This window comes from Rhodamnia argentea, chromosome 11 (genome assembly GCF_020921035.1).
Source record: "Rhodamnia argentea isolate NSW1041297 chromosome 11, ASM2092103v1, whole genome shotgun sequence".
NCBI lineage: Eukaryota > Viridiplantae > Streptophyta > Magnoliopsida > Myrtales > Myrtaceae > Rhodamnia > Rhodamnia argentea.
The window spans coordinates 1,861,426-1,881,813 of record NC_063160.1 but is presented as its reverse complement, the minus strand read 5'-3'; the positions used below and the strand labels follow the sequence as shown (position 1 = coordinate 1,881,813).

Genomic DNA, 20,388 nt, shown 5'->3' with positions numbered 1-20,388 from the left:
TACAATACGGCGTATTGGGCACTAGCATTTTATTGTCTTGCCGTCGAACAAGCCTCTGGCTATGTCGAAAATCCCCACTTCACTATGTATGGGCAGCTTTGTAACCTCAGCTAAGGTTCGCTCAACAGACAAATAACTTCCAAGTCTCTTTAGCTTATGTGGCTCATGGACTAGCCCTATAAATCACGAGTACCGTGTTGTCATCCGCTATTGGGTCGATGAGAAAGGGGAATTACATTATTGCATTCTTACATTAAGAAGTTAATGTTCTCGAATGATTTTCAAATATAGATGTCAAAATAATGAGAGCTGCCGATGAGGTTATTATCTCCAATAAATTCCTCAACATCTACGTAGATAATGCTAGCCTAAACACGCCCTAGGCTGGAGTCCGTTCTAATAGCTAATCCTATTTGCAATGGGATTTTCTTCCACGTGCAATACGTGTGCCAATGCATCACCACTAGTGTGCAAATAACTCCCTTTCCGTACATAAACTCGCTTTATTTATTGAAAACGTGATTCAAACAGCCTTCCGAATTTTTAACCTCCTAGGTACATGCCACTATGTGATCAAGCATGGTTGCTTGCCAAATATGGGTATCCATCAAGCATATAGAATAAAGGACACGCCAAATCGAGATAAGCATCTAAATAAGGATGATGGAATGTAAAGTACGAGAAAAGTAAAACACAATGCGATGTTGTGTAAAGAATATTACAAGAGCTTGTTATTATGCCACAGGACATGAACCCCTGTGAGCTACGCAAAACGAACGCATCAGTCCAAGCTAAGTCTGGATCCAACTTTTGTACAGTTTAGAATTGAAACAGAAGTCAAAAGGGAAGAGGTTAGCAAAGTTTGCCACAGTCGTACCTAGTAGCACTGACGGCTCTAACCATTACAAACTTATAGAATACGTGTCTTAGGAACCTCATCCACCAATTAGACCCATCCTGCTGAACCCAACCCGAAAAAAAGGATGCCGTGATCAATGCCGCCGTCCTCCACCTCCTCTCCCTCGTGTAACTCTCAAGGGCAGACCCGATACGACGCGTCTCGATCTCTCCCCGTTTGGACATCGAGCTTCTGATGTGCCGACCCAACACAACCGCATCCTCGAGTGCCAAACACGCACCTTGGCCCAAGTCCGGAGTCATGGGGTGCATGGCATCGCCGGCCACTGTGATGTTCGCGCGGGTCAGGTTCCCGAGGATGACGTCCCACGGATACCGGAACATCAATGGGGCCCACGTCACGGTGGAAAGGTCGGAGTGGCCAACGATGTCGAGGTACAATGGAGGATAGTCTTTGGCTAAATGGCCAGCCACTTCTCTTAGTAGTAAATTTGGGTCTCCTCCCGTGTCTGCACCTGAAATGTAGATGTTCGATGAGTGAAAATTGTTAGACATCCACGAAATGTAGATGTTCAATGAGTTAGAATTTTTTTAGAAAACATTTTCTAAATCACTCATTTTATGCGGAAGTGTAAAAAATTATACCCTTTTATAGGACATACGAGCAAATACAAGAGTGGTATAAAAGGGTGTGTTCCAATACCTTTTGGAGGAGCTTTGTAAAGAAAGAACCAGTAGACATCCTTACTGTTGAGAGGCATAAAACCAGCCTTCTGTGAGACATCCACGAATTGCTGAAACTCATGGTTCAGCCCATGGCCTTCTGGGTACACGGCTAGTCCGCGAATAGCCGCCCGGCCCGAATCAACCGGCGAGCTGAGCCCTAACCAACACGCTATCCTAGAATGCACCCCATCACATCCGATAACAACCTACATTTATATGGCACGCATATTTTATAATAAATTCATTAATCAAGTATTAGGATAGTATTATTGCCGCGGAAATTAGAAAGAGATTTTAATTACGAGAAGTTATTATACCTTAGACTTGATGACAGTTCCATCTTCAAGCGCGAGGATACAAATAGATGAGCCTTGTTCCACTTGGGTTTCAATGGAAGTGAGCTTTGAAGAGAAACGGATGGTATTTGGAGGCAATTCATCTGCCAAGACCTCCAATAAGACTTTTCGGTGCACCGCTCTTAGTTCATCTCCACTCCTAGGAAATGTAAAAAAAGAAGTGGTAAATGAAAGAATTAATGTCTATTTGTGTCATGCTAAGTTTAAGAATTTGCGACAATAATGTTATTATTTGCCTTATCTACTTACCAAAAAAAAAAGGTAGTTGCTCAAAACCATACATGACTCACCATAGGATTTTTGCAAAACCCCAAATTTGTTTTCCATCTAAAGTGTAATGAATCCAATGTTTCTTTTGGCAAAACAAAGGGAAATGAAGGAAACACACACGACAAATCAAAAATAGACGATGCATTGACCGAAATGAGGAATTTTCAGAGTTGCAGTACCCTTTGCTTGCATCATAACGCACTTCCTGAATGGCTTTGGTCTTCATATCCGTTACGTAACCCCTAATGCATGAACAAAAAATTTATCATGGGAAGTTTAATCTGAGAAGAATTTTAATTAAGTAAAAGGAACTTGAAGATAGGCTATATAACAACGTGAGAAAGGTAAAACCTTACTTGGAAAGAGGTTTGTAAATCGAGGTGAGCTTATTAGAAAACCCGAGCACGGCGAGCGCCTGCCAGGCATTGGGGGAGAGGCCTAGGGCCGCGCCGGTGGCTCTCAGCCCCTCCGCTCTCTCAAGCACTAGTGCTCGCACTCCGACCTTCTTCAGGGCCACCGCCATCGCTAGCCCCGCGATGCCTGCTCCGACAATCACAACCTCTTCCATTTTGAAAAGCAACGCTTGACTCTTTTTTCTTCTTCCCTCTTTTTACGATCTTTTCTTGTTATTTGGGTGAGACTTTGGTGTTGAACTATTTCAGAGTGACGATTACGTTTCTTTTTATAGATGTTGTGGGCAGTCGTGTACGTCTAATGACGTGCTCTATTTTGATTTCCCCTTTGACCAGATAAGTGAGCTGCAAGAATAAAAGTTTCAGATGTTCTAGAAACTAGCACATGACAAAATGTCTCCTAGAAGGAGAAGTAGAAATTCTTTTAATCAAAGTATCTGGTCAAAAGTTGAATAAGTGGGCCCCCTTTGACTTTTCTTTTAGAGTGACGACGACAAAGCAACGCAAGGCAAAAGAAGGGACATGTTGACCAAAACCAAAAAAAAAGAAGGGACATGATGGTTGCAAAATAAAGCACGAAAGAAGAGTCGCAAATAGTGGTGAGCAATTTCTGGTTTTACCTAAAACTTAGGACCTTCTTTGTCGAGACTGGTTTTTAATTTTTAAAAGCTGAAGCCTACCATGTATAAAAGAGTAAACTAAAAACACGTGTAAAAGAGTAGTGGTTAGCTAATTTGGGGCTTTCAAAGTTTAAAGTATGTTGGATACTCTTACAATAAAATATATGTATGTGTTAGAGGTGGATTCTAACGAGTACATATCTTCCACCAGCACCAAAGCAAGTTTAAAAATAATCATAGTGATAGAGAATATATTATATAACATTAGTAATGAATTGATGTTCCGAATGCTGAGAGTTTGATACTGCTAGAATAAAAGTTGGTGAAAAGATCCATAGATACTATTAGCTTTAAGGGAAAAAATGTCAAAAAAGTCCTAAATCTTTTGCACTTTTACCAATTCAGTTATAAACCTTTTAAATTTACCAATTTAGTCCTAAACATTTTTCACCTTCTGCTAATTTAGTCATATTGGCTGAAAATCACTTATGAAGACAATGGCCGTCTTGCGTGGCACCGCCGATGTTCACGTGAATAATTTTTTATTATATCTTCTCTTCTTCAAATATTTCTATTTTTTTCCTTTTTTCTGTTTTTTTCTCTTTCTTTTTACCCTCCCTCACCTAGCCTTATCCTCTGCCGGCCTCAAGCCAAGGCTGGTAAGGACCCCCCTCGCCAGCCCCTAATGAGGTTCACCTTCATATGGGAGGATGTGGGCTGCTGTCGCTTGAGGCTAGCGAAAATTGAAGCTGGGTGAGGGAGGGGAAAAAAGGAAAATAAACAAATAATATTAAAAATATTCGAAAAATAGTAAAATATTAATAAAATTATCCACACCAGGGCCAGCAGTATCTCGTAGGACGGCTAGGGTCCACATCGGCGGTTTTCGACCAATATGACTCGATTGTCAAAAGGTGAAAATGTTTAGGACCGAATTGATAAACTTAAAATGTTTAGAATTGAATTGAAAAAAGTGCAAAAAGTTTAAGATTTTTTATAATTTTCTTAGTTTTAATGTTACAGTTGAGAATAATACGAAAACGTGAATTGGAGACTTTTCTCTATATTTTGATATACCATAATAAAGATTATATCATCCTATTTATAGGCTTTCTGAGATCATTGGAGAAGGAAATACATATCAATTAAAATACGCAAAATCAAAGGGAGATATATGTGCAATCTTGGGAGAAATATAGAATCAACAAAATTATCAAATATCTCAAGCTTAGGAAATTATCCTAGATAAATACTAATTATCTCTAACACCCCTTCTCAAACGTAAGGTGATTATAAGTCAGCTTGAGTTTGAAAGAAAATGTAACAATGCCACAAAATCTTGTTTCTCAATGAAACCAGCACTCAACGACAAGGGCGGATCCGCAGCGAGGAGGCACTTGGCTATGCATGAAACGATATCTGACAGCTGTCATGGTGAATCTTCCAAATCTAGTTGTTTGAGGCGGCAACTCAGATGGTGGTATTTTGCGTCTCGAAACGACATGCAAAAGGTCGAGAATTTTGAGGGAAACAGCACGCAACCAATGTGGTTGCTTGTGAAACAGTAACTAAGCGATGCGGCCTTTACATCTCGTAGCATCAAGTGACCTATACGGCTAGCTGAAAATAGTTACTGAGCGATGTGGCCCGTGTGACTTGCATCAAAAGAAAACAACCTCCTATAAATGGCTCTACTATGTAACACGTCGATGACATTGTAACGCAACCACCATGGTACCTACCCAAATGGGAATGAGGCACTCGATGACCATTGTCGAGTGGCGGGAATTTAATGTGCTATGAGGTGCATGGGGTCCACCGAGGGCGAAGTGCACTCAATACACTATGGTTGCCTCATAAATAAAGCTATAATATCAAGTTGAGAATAATGCGAAACATAAATTAGAGAATTTTCTCTATATGTTGATATACCATAATAAAGATTACATCAGCCTATTCATAGGCTTTATGATATAAATAGAGAAGGAAATACGTATCAATGAAGATAGGCATAATCAAAGCGAGATATAAGCGCAATCTTAAGAGATATATAAAATCAATATAATTACCAAACATCTCTAAATTAGAAAATATCCTAGATAAATCCTAATTATCGATAACGGTTACCTTGATTTAGTCGGTTCTCTAGTTCCCGGTTCGGTTCTCCATTTCCTAGTTCGACTCTTCGATTCTCCGGTTCTGGTCCAGTTCGGCTTGGTTCCTACTTGGGAACAGGACTATCGCGACCCATCTCAATTCCTACATATCGAGTGATGGGTTAATAGATTGTCAAGCCTCAAAGGCGGGCTTTGGCTCAAGCCCATAGCAAATTGCGATGGGAAAAGATCGGATTTGATCTTTGTATGATCTATGACTTGTGTATGTGTACATACATTAGAGTCGCCACCAATCTTTGAGGAAGGTGGATCGAAAATCTTATCGAGCGATTGGGATGAATTGTTCAATTCTATGCAATTGGATTCAAGGACTTGTTTACACTAATTAGCTAATTGGCTTGTTTACACTAATTAGCTAATTGGCGCCCTTTCGGTACCTAACTAATTAATGTTCCTAAAGTGATCACAAATGCTACTTATCATTCAAAGCCTATCGGGTATGAAACCAATGCTAGGTGATCATGCATAATGATTTTTTGTCATTTTCGTGCAATTACCTACTTAATTCTTACACTAGCATTTAGGAAAAGCAATTAACAGACAATTAGTCGAAATACAACGTCGTAATTAAACAACTAACTATTTAAACCAGCTATCTACAAACTAGAAAGTAAACATGCAAGCCAATCAATATAGGTTACAATCCCAAATAATCGAACCCAAGACATGATTAGTTGTACAACAAATCGGACTAGAATGAGCATCGGTCATCCTCCATTGTGAAATAAAGGCACTAATTAGGCTAAAAATGCAGAAGAAATTTTTTTTTTATTTTCCAGAATTTTCCCAATTTTTTAGAATTTTTCTGATTTTTTTTTTAATTTTTCTTATTTTTGTGATTTTTAAAACTTTTTTTGTAAAAAAAGGGAAACGGGTGAAATAGCGCCGTTTCGTCCGCTTTCTCTCTTTGGGGCATTAAATCGAATGCCTGGTTGGCGGCTTGGGCACGAAATCAGACCATGGAGGCATATTCATGGCCTTCCAACTCGGGCCTCGAGCACAACTAACAGAAAAACCGCACATACATGGGTACTAATACATGCAAGAAATGGTATTAACTAAGAAAAAGCGATCAAAACACATAAAATCACAACGAAATCTGCCTCAAAGTTGCAAGTCTGAACTTTTTCTTTTTTTTGCAAGAAAATTGGGTTGAAAACCAGCCCTCGGAAGCATTTCCATGGTCCCTAATCTCGCATCTCAAGCACAACCAATAGCAAAATCCCACAAAGACGTGTACTAATTCATGCTGGGAATAACATTAGCTAAGAAATAACAACTACAACGAACAAAATCACAACAAAATCCGCCTCAAAGTCGCAGGTCTGAGCTGTTTGAAGAGTTGGGCTTGAACCCAGGTCAGGTAAAATTATTGTCTGCCCTGTTTCAAGCCCCAATACTTCGCACAAGTACACCATACAAGAAAAATCACTCAAACCAAATGAAATTACGTAACACAAGGTTTCAAAAACATTTAACGGTTCGGAAAATGGTTAGACGCACGCATAACAAACACATCATGAAATAGCCTGCATGCAAGACCCATATTTAGAAAATGCAGGCTTGGCTGCTCGTGAAGGGCTTAAAACCCACCTATTCGAAGCTTACGGGGATGGACGATGGCAAGGAGGCGGTGGGATATGGAAGAGGAGGTCTCCCTCAAGGTTTCTCAAAGTCTCTTTCACTCTCAAACACACTCAACTCACGACTCGAACTCCTCCATTTTCCTCCGTGACCAGCTTTTTTCTAATTTTTTTTTTTCACTTGGTTTTTTGAGTTTATTCGAACACCAGCCCCCTTGGCTCTCTCTAGGGTTTGTTCTAGTACCAAGAGGGGATTTTTTGGGAGTTGTGTCCTTCTTGGGGCTAGTGAGGTTATTCTAGGGCTTTTATAGGCTTATCAGGAAACCTTAGAATTAATCTAATTTTTAGATTCACTCTTGCTAATCATGAAGGTCTTGATTGGCTCATGACCTATGATGTGTCATTTTGGATAGCCACGATTTTTTTGGCTCAACTAGGTCATGAATTCCTTTGATTAGGAAAAACTATGATCCTAATCGAATATTCTTTAACCAAAAGTAGCCAAATAAAATTAAAATTAAAAGAAAAATATTTGACTATTTTTTCAGATTTTTCCGACCACATTTGGTATTTTTTCCTAATTTTCGGCCATTTTTAAATGAAAAGACATTCCATCATGGAAAATATTTTTTGATCAAATTTGGTTCCTTAGGCATGGGTAAGGGTTCCAAAGTTGATTTTTGAATTTTATGAGTTTTTATTGATTTTTAAATATTTTTCTAAAAATTAAAATGACCAAAAATCGAGTGTCAACACGGATTTCATGGTTCCAATTCCAAAAAATTTAGAATTGGGAAGTCCGAAATTGAGAGTCGAGTCAATTTTTAGGCTTGGTCTGGTCTTATTCCTAGTTCTATCTAGATCCATGCTCACTCGTAGTCACAATGATTCAGAATTTGTGCCTTCAAATGTCCCGCCTAGGGAGATAACTGGACCTTGGAATTTTTTATGAGAATTAGGCGAGTTTCTTACATTTAAGATGAATATAACATTGATGTAACAAATCCTATAGCAATTTATCAGGATTGTTTTGGTGCAGAATCTTCTACAAATCAACTATTCATAACACACAAGCAAAGTATCCACGAACCGATCATATTGAAAATTTTCCCTTATTTTAGTATCCAATTTTTATGTAAATAAAATTATTATCTTTATGCTTATCTCCTATCATGACCATAGATGAAGATACCTCTCGACTGATACTACACCAAGTGTCAATGAAATTGGTGTGCTTCATTCATTCAATTCCCTATTTGTCATTATGGCATCAAAATCAAGTCCTACCTCGACTTATTTCGCATGTGTCTCTCCCATGTTCGTCAAATTTCATGTGTCATTTGTAATACGACTTGCATGTGAGAGGGGATATTGAAGTATGTAACATCGCTTGATTGTGGGATTCATATGTTTTTTATATACATGTGATCTCCATTTGCTTATTATTGAACCTATCTTGCGTATGCACTTGATTATGTCTTTTTCATGAAAGACCTCGGCACTCATCGTTATCTTTGGGCATTGAAATCAATCGTGTCACCAAGGGAATCTCTCTCACAATGAAAATATGCCTCCGATCTTTTGAGTTGAGCATACATAGCACAATGCAAGCTGATTGTTACTCCCACAACTATTAAGGAGCCAAACACTCAAGCACGACGATAAGTCTTATGCTGATCCATCTTATTTTCGGAGCATTGGTTGTGCTCTTCAATACATTACTCTTACTCGTCGGATCTTTTGCTTGTGGCCAACATTGTTTACCAATATATGCATGTGCCAGCCGTTGGTCATTATTAGATTGGAAAAATGGAAAAACTTTATTTTTATCATAATTTTCTCCTTTTATTTAGCTTTGTCGATGTAGACTGAGTCGGGTACAAACTAGCCTGATATTTTACCACTAGTTATTGTACTTTTCAAGGCTCAAAATGTATTTCATGGTATGCCAAGAAATAGGTCATTGTGGGTTGCTCCACATTTGAAGCTAAATATCAAGCTCTTGCTTCAAAAGTTGTTGAACGCACTCATGCATACTGCATAACATTAGGAAATACCAACCTCGACCTTAGTTACTTTTCTCGGACAATAGCTTAGCGTTACATCTCACAACTAATCCCGTTTTTCATGGTCGAACAAAGCACATTGAGAGCTCTTATTATTTCGATTAAAAAAAAAAAAAGAGTTACTCTCCATGCTACTGCGTTCAAGGATAAAAACATCACAAGTGTCATAACTTTCATACGTCGCTCAATTAAATGCCATATTTTTTTTTTTCGATTACTTGAGTGTCATAACTTATGCACGGCGCTTACTTAAATGTCATATCTTTTTTTTTATTACTTGGGTGCTATATAACTTTTCAATCTGTCACTTAATTGTCATAACTATTTTTAAAAACATTCACCACAAGTTCTATGCCACGTCGAATTTACGGAACTTGGGTGAATGTTTTTAAAAAAATTGGCACTTAAGTAATCAATTGAAAGTTATGGCACTCAAGTAAACATTTTTAGAAGTTATAGCCCTTAGGTGGTCGAAAAAAAAAAGTTATGACACTCAAGTGAGCCATGTATGAAAGTTATGGCACTTATGTTGTACTTATCCCACTACGCTTATCATTTTTCTGGTCCTCCCCACTAATCAGTTTGAAGGGGACTATTGAGGTAATGCTGATGTTGTCATTCACATAACTTAGGCTAGAATCACCGCAGCTGCTGGTACTAGACTTACCTAAAGACACTAAAATCAAGACTAAACCGAACCTGAGCAGGGGTCTAACATAATGCCTAAAATCGATTTCAAGGTCCAAATCTGACATTCAAGACATTTGATACAAAATGGGACAACTAAGAGACAATTTTAGCACTAATGGACGCCATATATCATCATGAACATCAATTTAATAGCCTAACCAAGCAAAGGATTGGCTTAGATTTTCAGGAGGGGAGACACGGCCAGCATGATTACACCCCAACAGTTCCAATACTCTAGACCTTAAATGATCACCGCAACTGGAGATTTTTTCGTTAGTCTTTTGCCCTTCGGTTTTTGCTTACATCCAATGAACCTTAACTTGAGTTTCCTCTCCCACTTGGTGCTGGAGAGTTGTCCTTTTGTTGCTGTTCACACCTCCTATTGCAGCTGGAGAAGTCCAGTCGCCCACTCCACCTCCGACCGGTTATGGCTAAGCTGATTTCCCTCCAATTCCGATCCAATGCTTAATTCAAATAACATGAACTTTTCTGCTATAAATTGCAATAAACTTCATCATCGTCTGTCAGACAATATAGTAGACCATTATCCATTTGCAACTCGGTAATTAGATGGAGCTTTCGGATTCACGTGAAGGCAAAGAGGAGACATTAGGAAGCTTCCCACAATCATATTGTGCGACACTGCTTACAAGTCTAGCCAAGAGGAGCCCGTAGAACAAAACATCTCTTATGAACCTCATTAATCGACTAGACGCATCTTGTTGCACCCATCCCGACAAGTATGATGCCGTTATCAGCGTCACTGCCCTCAATCTCCTCTCCTTCGCATACCTCCCTATAGCAAATCCGACATCTCGGGCCACAAGTTCTCCGTGCTTGGAAATCGAGCCCCCGATGTGCCGGCCCAATACCACCGCATCCTCGAGCGCCGAGCATCCACCCTGGGCCAAGTCGGGAGTCATCGGGTGCATAGCGTCTCCAGCCACTGTGATGTTCGATTGGGCTAGGTTTCCGAATAGGATGTCCCAAGGATATCGGAACATCAGCGGGGCCCATGTCAAACTCGAAAGATCGGAGTGCTTGACAACGTCGAGGTATACGGGCGGGAAGTCCTTTGCCAAATTTTCCATCACCTCCCTTTGGATCATTTGCGGATCTGCTCCTTTTTCCCTACCTTTAGAATTGAAACATTAGAGATTAATGAGGATTAGTAAGGTATTATCACATGTACATTGATCTCCGAATTTATGAATTAATTCTTCATAACTATTTCTTTTTTGTTCACTAAAACCAATAAATCCAAAACGATTGAACGGAAGATAGTGTGTGTATATATGTAACATACCTCTAGGAGGACTCTTCCCCATGAAGAACCAGTACACTTCCTTATCATTAAGAGTTAAAAAACCTGCCCTCGTGCCCACATTTACAAATTGTTCAATCACACCACTGCGGTCATATCCGTGACCATTTGGGAACACGGTCAACCCGCGCACCGCCGACCGACCCGAATAGACCGGCGGGCAAAGTCCGAGCCAGTGGGCTACAATCGAGTGAACACCGTCGCATCCTATAACAACCTACATGTACAATAATTACTAATTATCGCTCGGATAAATCAAAATAGGTAAGTTACCACAACTTATTTGATTTCAAATGAAGTTACTTGAGAACTATAGAGACCTTAGACTTTATGATGGACCCATCTTCAAGCGTGACGATACAAATGGGTGAGTGTCGATCTTCTTGGGTTTTGATGGAAGTTATCTTGGAAGAGAACCGAATGCTATTTGGAGGAAGCTCCTCTGCCAGAACTTCCAGCAAGACTTTTCGGTGAACCGCTCTTGGTTGGGCTCCAATCCTGCTCAATTCCGAAGGCACGGTTCTGTATCCTTAGCACACAAACACACATGCACAAAATACACCATTGTTGCCAAAAACAAGCGATTGAACTATAAGATGAACAGAAGACGAAAATAGATCGGATATCGAATTTACATGGATTGGTCAGTGGGACCCACTCCATACGAAGGGCGGAATAAGATTCACGATAGTTCAAGCGATACAACGAAAATTATATTAATAGTTGAATTACGTAAACACTCTTAATGGTTTCCCAGCTTCCTACATAGTACTTAATCCTCAAATTTCGTGCGAAATATCATCTCAATGCACAAAGGTATTCCGAGAATCTTACCACATGTTTTATGGGCTTGAACACCAAAAGTTCCTCTTGGATACTATTCATGAAAAAGAAAATTATAATAACACTTGAATTACGTATTTTCCAGCTTCCTACGTAGTGTTTAACCCTCAAATTCCTTGCAAAATAACATCTCAAAAAAGGTATTCCCAAAATCTTACCATATATTTTATGGGCTTGAATACCAAAAGTTCCTGAAGAAGACCCACATCTTATATACAAAATAATTGAACGAAAAAAAAAAGTGTAGGAAATTAACCTACTTAAATTAGGACGCCTATTTGGTACAGACCTCAAAATCTAGACGTATCTTCAACAACATAGTCGGATAAAATTGCCCGATTCTATCTATAAAAGGGAGTATTAAATAATTCAACTTCATTAATTATGATATACTTAAAAGATGAACTGTAAAAATAGAGGCTATTTGCGCCCTTCCTGGTATATTTCTGACGGTCATTCATATCATTCTGTACGAAATAAAACCTACAGTACAGGATTACAAGAAATTAATTGATCTAAAAGGTTAAGCAGTAAATTAAGGAAACAAGATATGATGAAAAAGGTGGATAGAAAACATGAAAAGGAATTTGAGATTCACCGGCCAATTGGAACATAACGCACATCTTGAATCGATTTAGTCTTGACATCAGTAATGTATCCCCTGAACAGAAGTACATGAATAATCAGAATATTTTAATAAGAAACTATTTTTGTCGTAATTATAAAAGAACTGACTCAAGAAGTTCCCGAAACCTAAAATCAAGTTAACGAAGTACAAAACCAATGTAGAGCTAATATATCTACTTAGTATATTTTGCTTGAGTAGCCTATTGTTCTTTCTCACTGATATAGCACATTTTCCCTTCGTTTGATGAATAAGAAGGGTAAATTTCAAGGTGCATTTTACGACAAGCCACTGTATTTTGCTTTTATTTACGAAATGCACTCAAATTGCATTTTTTTTCTTCCCGCATATGATGAATTATAACAACTTTTTGACCCATTTTTAATCTATTGTAAATATAATTTGGGGACACAGTGCCTTGCTGGAGACGTGGTATGACACGCACGAAAACAACATCGTATTTGGACGGAAAGTTAGTTGAGTCATTTGAATGGACGTCACGTGAAAAGAATTAGTTGAGCCAGTGAGGGACGCAATGCACTCGCCACATTCCGGTACCGCGGCTCTCGACAGATCTAGGTGAGAGAGGCCGCAAGCCCTTGTGGTGCCCGTCAAGGGCATCGTGACCCTTGCCAGAGCCAGCAAGGGCCGCGATGCTGTCCCCCAACGCCTGTCAGGGTCGCTGGCCACAATCACAGCCACAAAAAAAGAAAACGAAAAAACTGACAAAATCCTTAAAAACGGTAATAATTGTTCACATCAGCAAGGGTTATATCACATGTCAATGTCCACATCAGCAATTTTTTGTTCAAATTGGCCCAACGAGTTATATAGACAAATCATCAAAATGTTTACATCAAAGGTTTAGGTTTAAATTAGCTAAATCAAAATATTTAGAACTGAATTGACCTTCGTACAAAAATTTTATTACTTTTTTTTTTTGGTAATTATCCCCCACTAGTTCATCATCCATCAAGAATTGTTTTAAATTGAAAAGGACCAAAGCAAGGGTCGGCTTCCACTCAATTTGAGTGGTGTCATCCTGCATTGGTTTCTTCTGCTTCGACAAATCAAACAATCAAATTTGAAAAAGCCAGAAATTATATTCATCCATTTCCAGTAATAACAGAGAAATCACTCGTTTAACTCTCGACCTGAACATGATTGTGGAAGTAAACATGGGATCAGGTTTATTTTAAATGCTTCAGCAAACGAGGATCTCACCTTTCGAAAGGCGCATAAAGGGCTTTGAGCTTGTACGAGACCCCAAGCGCATCGAGCGCGACCCATGCGTTAGGGTAGAGACCGAGAGCTGTGCCAGTGGATCGCAGCTCCTTCGATTTCTCGAGCACGAGGGCTCGGACACCGACCTTCTTGAGGGCCACCGCCGTCGCCAGCCCCGCGACGCCAGCACCCACAATCACCACCTCCTCCATGGACAATCGTCTTCTACTCCGAGTGTAGCTGGTGTAGTGAAGGTGTCGTGCGCGTGTGTTTTTGGTTTTGCGCTGAGATGAGGAGTCTTTATCGTATGGTCGCTATTTATCGAGCGGCAAAACTTGTCGGACTTTCGATTGCTACGTATCTGCTCACGTTTGCTACCGGAGCATCATTGAATGAAAATTACAGCTGCAGAATGGAGGAGCAATGATTGAACGCAACGTGACAATCTCTAGAAAGGAGCCAAACTTGAGGCAAGGTCCATTTATTTCACGTCAAATAAATAATTTAAAAAATATTTTCTAAGAATAATAACTTATATTATTTAAAATTATCTAATAAAATATATGTTCGTTATGGATAATAATTTATGTCTCAACATTTTGTGGATAGTGAAATTTTTTTCTTTCATTTATTTTTATGAGAGATATAAGTGATTATTTTTATGAGGTATTTTTCAAATCATTCATTTTTCGCCAAACTAAACTGATTTTCTAATTTTGGTTTTCTTTTTATATTTTGGACAACATTTCTGTTTTGCGAAGTTAAAATTCCCACAGAGAACAAAGATTTTACAAATTCATTTGGTTTTCCAAATTTAACGAGCAACTTCTAATTAATGAAGATCGACCAAATGTGTTTTGAGTGTTATTTGGGTTTTCAAATGGTGAAAGGCCGCTAATTGGTCGTTTGCTTTTGCTTAATCAATGATTGACGCCTTTCTCTGGGGCACGTGGATCATGTTCATCCTTGCGACCCATAAAATGTGAAGGGTCTGCTCATATTTATTTATTCGCCTCAAACTTCTATAAATCATATAGAAATAGATCACAATGTAAAAGGGATACGTGTGCCGGAAGACTTAAAATTAATGGAGAAAATATAATTGAGTTACAAAATTTTCAGAAAATGCAACCAAATCCTAAAAATTATCAAATTTGTGCAATCAAGTCCCTTATTTAATTCTGTCTAATTATGATTTTTCAAGGAGAAAAATACAAGAAGTGCCAAAATGTACTTCGCTCATTTTATTGTCAAAGGTTTTCGCCAGATCACTTAAGTGTTAAATTGAAGAAAAATGGTTAGTTAAATGCCTTCGGTGAGATATTTCGGCCAAAATTAATACGTGACATTTATAATTAAATTTTTAATATTAAGTGGCATTTAGAAAAAAATATTAGCCACGTCATTACAATGTAGGAGAGAGACAATATTAAAAAAAACTTTGTCATTTTTCGTTAGTTCAAATTGACGGAGTTAACAGAAGGACTCAATTGCATCAATTTGACAAGTTTTAAGACTTGATTATGCTTTTTTTTGGAATTTTAGGACTCAATTTCACTTTCGTGACTGATTTTAAGAACTCTATTTTATGTGCCTTTTTTTAAAATTTTTAGTTTTTTATTTTTTAACTGATTAGGTTTGTGTTTTTTAATCTTTAATATGTTTTTCAATTTTTAAGCCTTTTTTTATTGCTGAGTAGATCTCCAGTGAGCCATATCCACTTCATATATTAATAAAAAAAAATGCTACATAGGATTTTTGGCTAAGCGGGTTGAGGTTAACACTTAAATGATCGTTTTTCAAAAAATTTGGCACTAAAATGATCTGGACAAAATTTTTTATACTAAAATGAGCGTCGTACGACTTTTGGCACTTCTGTTTTTCTTCTCCCATTTTTTCAAGACACAAGACGCTGATGTGGTGCCCACCAAGGCCATATCGTGAAAAATTAGAAAACTTATACCAAAAAATATGGAAATATTAAAAAGAATTCTTATCGGTTTCATCTTATTCTTCCATGAAACTTTGAGATTAAAAAAAAAAACTGAAAATACTGGTATGGCTTTGCTCCAAGTTCGATGTCTTGTCATGACCTGAGGCTCGATGAAACTTGAGAGGCCATTACCGCGGCTCCAAGTAGATAGAACAATTTCGACCCTGCCCAACATATGTATTAGAAATGATACCATGGGATGGATTTAAAGCTAAGCAAATTGCCTGTAAGTATTTGAAAAAGAAAGAAGATGAACCGTCTAAGAAAAAGATGAACATCATTTTTTTATAGATTCTTATTTCTTTTTTTAGATTTTCAATTTTTTTACTAATGTGGTACTTAGTGGAAACAACATCAACGCTATATGTATTGAAAATGTTTAAAAAAATCATGTTGCCATTTTCTATTAATCAAATTAGACTGAATTAATGGAGGGGCTTGATTGCACCAATTTAACAAATTCTATAACTTAATTGCATAATTTAAGGACTTAATTGCACTTTTGCGATAAGTTTTAGGATTTTTGGTACACTTAACCCTAGGTGAAAATAAAGAACTAAAATTATTTCACAAATTGATCCACAGAAATATTTGAATATAACATGAAAAAATATAAGTATTGTTACTATAAACAAGTGCATCATATTCAAGTATTCCGCAAATCAGTCTAATTACCGTGTAGATCATTTTTTAAGCTATTGCGTGATAAGTCTAAATACAATATTTTCCGTCTAGATGTATAATATGCCAATAAGTTAAGAATGCGCTTGTTTCATGGAAAACTCAAGATTTTATAAATATTTTCCGAAAAATGTTCAATTGTATTACTTAAAAAAAATTAGGTGATGGAAAGTATTTTCATTATTAACAATAATTTATGCTTGATTATTTTCATGGGTGATCAAATATTTTTGATTCATTTATTTTTGTGAGCGATATAACTAATCATAAAGATTTTACAAATTTTGAGTTTTTTGTGAAACAAACACACCTTTAGATTGGGGGTATTATCACTTCCCATATGACTAAATACACCATGTTTTTACTAATGAGATAAAAACCGCTATTAATTATACAATTATAATTTAAAGTGGTGGCCCAAAATTATTTACTTTCTTCTTTTTTAATATTTTCTATTTCTATGTATGACCTAGTTGTTATAATTAAGAATATCACTTGGTTTTGTCATTGTTTATCGTGGAAATCACATGTATATTAAAAGCACTACGTTTTTTCTGTTTTGTTTTTAGATTTTACTTATGTAGAAATTGCCTTTGTCGAAGAAAGAAACTTCCAAGAAACGTAGTCCTTCTATGCGTTGTCGAGCAAATTTATGGATTAATTTTCATGTAATTTTTAAAAAAAAATTAGCATAAACAACTTGTTGAAATAGTGTTTATAAACTTTTATTTTTCCTGTGCATATCACTATCTTATTTTATTAGTTAAAAATTATGTGATTTTGACTTAGCAACACCTAGATCCCACATTAGTGTTAAGAGCATGAAACATTGAAGAGAAAAACTGGAGAAGAAGACACACAAATTTTCTTTATGGAAAACCTTTCAAAAGCAAAAAAAGAAAAACTACGGTACCGCACTAAATAATCTTTACACTCTTAATATCAGTATCAATTTTTAGTATTAAAAGTTACAACTGTAAAAGAAAATGCCCAAATTTATAGCAGGAGTTTAGACCGTAGTCATAAATACATGCATGTCATTAGCAGCACTACTTTCTTTCCTACTTTAACATGAAAATTATATGTATGCTATTAGCTGTAAAAGCCAATTATTATTTTTTTTTGGCGTTTTTTCATTATATACTCATTTATAATATATTTACTTAACATAGCTAGCACATAAAATGATTCAATCCGTCAAAGATGAGTTAAAAAATGAGTTTGTGAACCACTTTGACAAGTGTTACAAAAAGTGAGAAAGAGAGGTGATGACGGTGAAATAGAGATCCCGACCAATCGTGGAGCTGTTATCTCTAATTCATGCAACCTTAGTTAGTAGTTGAGCAACCTCATATCATCGTGCGACTCAGCCACCAATGGTGACCTCCACTAGAGGTCATCATAATAGTGAAAAAGAGAGATAAGCATCGCGGCGATGGCAACAACTCGTCTTAAGTAGAAAAGGAGATGGTGCTTGAGTGTCGTGACGGTGGCCGAGGTGGTGGCAGCAGCCAAAGGATCTTTTTCATTTTTCAAGAAATGATTAAGTTGATGCAACTTGTTGCCTATAAGTTGCGACGAATGCCTGGCCAGGCATATGGGCTGGCATGGCCCACTGGCTACCCTTAGATATGCGTCAAGTTTGGTTATTTAATTTAAAAAGCATGATTAATGCTAGACTTAGTAGAATTAGTTTACCAAATTGGCTTACCAAAAGATGTATCGAACTATGACTAACCCCTCCTCGCCATCTATCTCCCCTACCACCATGCCTCTACTCTTCTTTAGACTTGTCAAAATGAGTCCAAAACCCATTTGATAACCCACAAGCATTTAAATGGATCATAAATGTGTCATAACAAACTTGGCAGGCTAGCATAACGGATCAACAAAATAAAGAAGCCAAAATGAGTGGGTTATAAATGGGTCAATTGCAAATCCATTTACAACCCACTTAAGACAACCCATTAAAGAGACATCTACCCTTCACTATCATATGGACTTAACCCATTTAAGAGATCCAACAATTAATAGGATTTTTATAATTTTTTATATTTTAATTTCTTTTTAATTTCTTTTTAATTTTTAATTTTATGTTTTTTTTTTTTACGAAGTCCGGTGTTGCCACTAGGTGAGGGCCATGAAGCCCTCGCCACCAGCAGGTGAGGCTATCCGGGTAAGGGCCACGGCCTTGCTCGCTAGTTGCTACTAGCGAGGCCTTCGTAGCCCTCGCCAAGTGGCCATTGAGGGTTGGCCTACACTTGCCTATGACCAGTGAGGGTCGACTAGCTATCCTCGCAGGACTTCATATGAAAAAAAAAAAAAAAGACAAGGAAAGAAAGAAAAATATAAACTAAAAAAATAAACAAATCATAACAAATTAAAATAAAAAATAAAAAATCCGTCTTTTTTAGAAAAGGAAAATTAGAAAAAATTTCTACTAAATTTGTATTGCACGGAAGTGTTATAGCAACATAGGATTTTAAAAAAATTATAAGAAACAAGTTTTCTTAGATTGGGATAAATGTGGAAGTGTATTAGCAATATGGGTTATGTATGAATCGGTTCGGGTATATGTCAAGAAATTTGTATTACAAATAAATCAGTCTTAAACAGGTTAATGTATCAATTTGAGTTGGACCATTCATAATCCAATCAGATCCACCTATTTGACAGGTTTACTCTCCCCAAATTTGGTGAAAGGAAATGTAAATGGGGTGTTGACGAGAGGTAGGAACACGAGAGAGAACGTGTTAATAGATGTAATAGATGTGAGAGAGACAGAGAAGGGAAAGGGAGGGCTGGGCAGGGCAATGGTTGGGGGACGAGCTGCTGGAGAGGGTCGATGCTTGCGGCTATGGCAATTTAGATCTGTTACAATGGGGGTCTGGTATCTGGGTACAAGAAAGGGAAAGCGAAAGAGAGAATGGGATGGTGCCCCATTATGATTTCAATGGTAACTTCATAATGAAGGATTATTTTGTATACATGGCGCATATTCGACGATACATCCGGTGGTTTGAAGAGAAAATTTTTTGCCTCGAGCTGGAAGATCGCCAAAGGAGAATTCAAGCCCAAACTTATCAATATATCCAACTGAACTCATCTTCACTCAAATACTTAAAATAATGAGTTATGAGCCAATTAGAATCATTAATTATTCAACACCTAAGTAGCATCGATACCAACACGCAACACGATATGACATGACACGACACGACACGCCGACACGTCATTCTAAAAAAATAGAAAATTTTGACATACATTGTATATTAAATATATACTTGTATATATATATGATCAATTATATCGGCAGTGAGCTTCTTCTTCTTCTTCTTCTTCTTTTGTTTTATCACAATTAGTTTATTTTTTGACTGGCTAAGTATATTAATTTTGGAGTGGCTGGGTATATGACTTAAGTATATATATTTTTGATAAATTTACATTTTGGTTCCTAATTTATTGAAAATGCTTCAAATTAACTCGTGTGAGTCAAAATGGCATGTCGGGATGCTGGACTCGCTAGCGTGTCCGAAGCGCCGACTATAGATCTGTCGCATATCGAAGAGTATTGGGAGAGTGTCGAAAAGTGTAGAACACGATACGTAGACCTCCAAAGAGTGTCGGTGTTTTATAGTTCCATACCACACCAATTTTTTTATATAAATTTTTTTTTAATACAACTCACACGTATATCTCAACACCTTATTGAAAACCCTTTTCTCTACTAGCACAACAAAAACACTGGCAACATCTTTGGAAAAGGAACTCCAGGTTGCTTCCGTACATATGTGTCCACACCATTGAGTTGAGTTGATTAATCAAATAAAAGGTTGTCGCCTGTACTAATTTAAACCCGTCCCACTCCCCCCATCCCTCTACCGCACGAAACCAATAAGCATCTACTGTCTAAATCACGATTGTGGACGACTATGTTGA

General features: G+C 37.5%; 2 protein-coding genes across 2 annotated transcripts; both read right to left on the bottom strand.

Moving 5' to 3' along the window:
- Positions 1–852: 852 nt before the first annotated feature.
- On the bottom strand, positions 853–2,781 carry LOC115750478 (monooxygenase 2-like). Its single transcript, XM_030687859.2, has 5 exons — positions 2,567–2,781; positions 2,390–2,452; positions 1,902–2,079; positions 1,562–1,790; positions 853–1,373 (listed from the first exon to the last, which is right to left on the bottom strand). Exons 1-5 carry the CDS (start codon positions 2,776–2,778, stop codon positions 853–855), a joined length of 1,203 nt encoding a protein of 400 aa, XP_030543719.2. The 5' UTR covers positions 2,779–2,781.
- A 7,447-nt stretch (positions 2,782–10,228) lies between these two features.
- LOC125312479 (monooxygenase 2-like) lies at positions 10,229–14,019 on the bottom strand. Its single transcript, XM_048272733.1, has 5 exons — positions 13,776–14,019; positions 12,525–12,587; positions 11,404–11,581; positions 11,062–11,300; positions 10,229–10,890 (listed from the first exon to the last, which is right to left on the bottom strand). The coding sequence occupies exons 1-5, from the start codon at positions 13,985–13,987 to the stop codon at positions 10,326–10,328; spliced, it is 1,257 nt and encodes a 418-aa protein (XP_048128690.1). The 5' UTR covers positions 13,988–14,019; the 3' UTR covers positions 10,229–10,325.
- Positions 14,020–20,388: the final 6,369 nt, after the last annotated feature.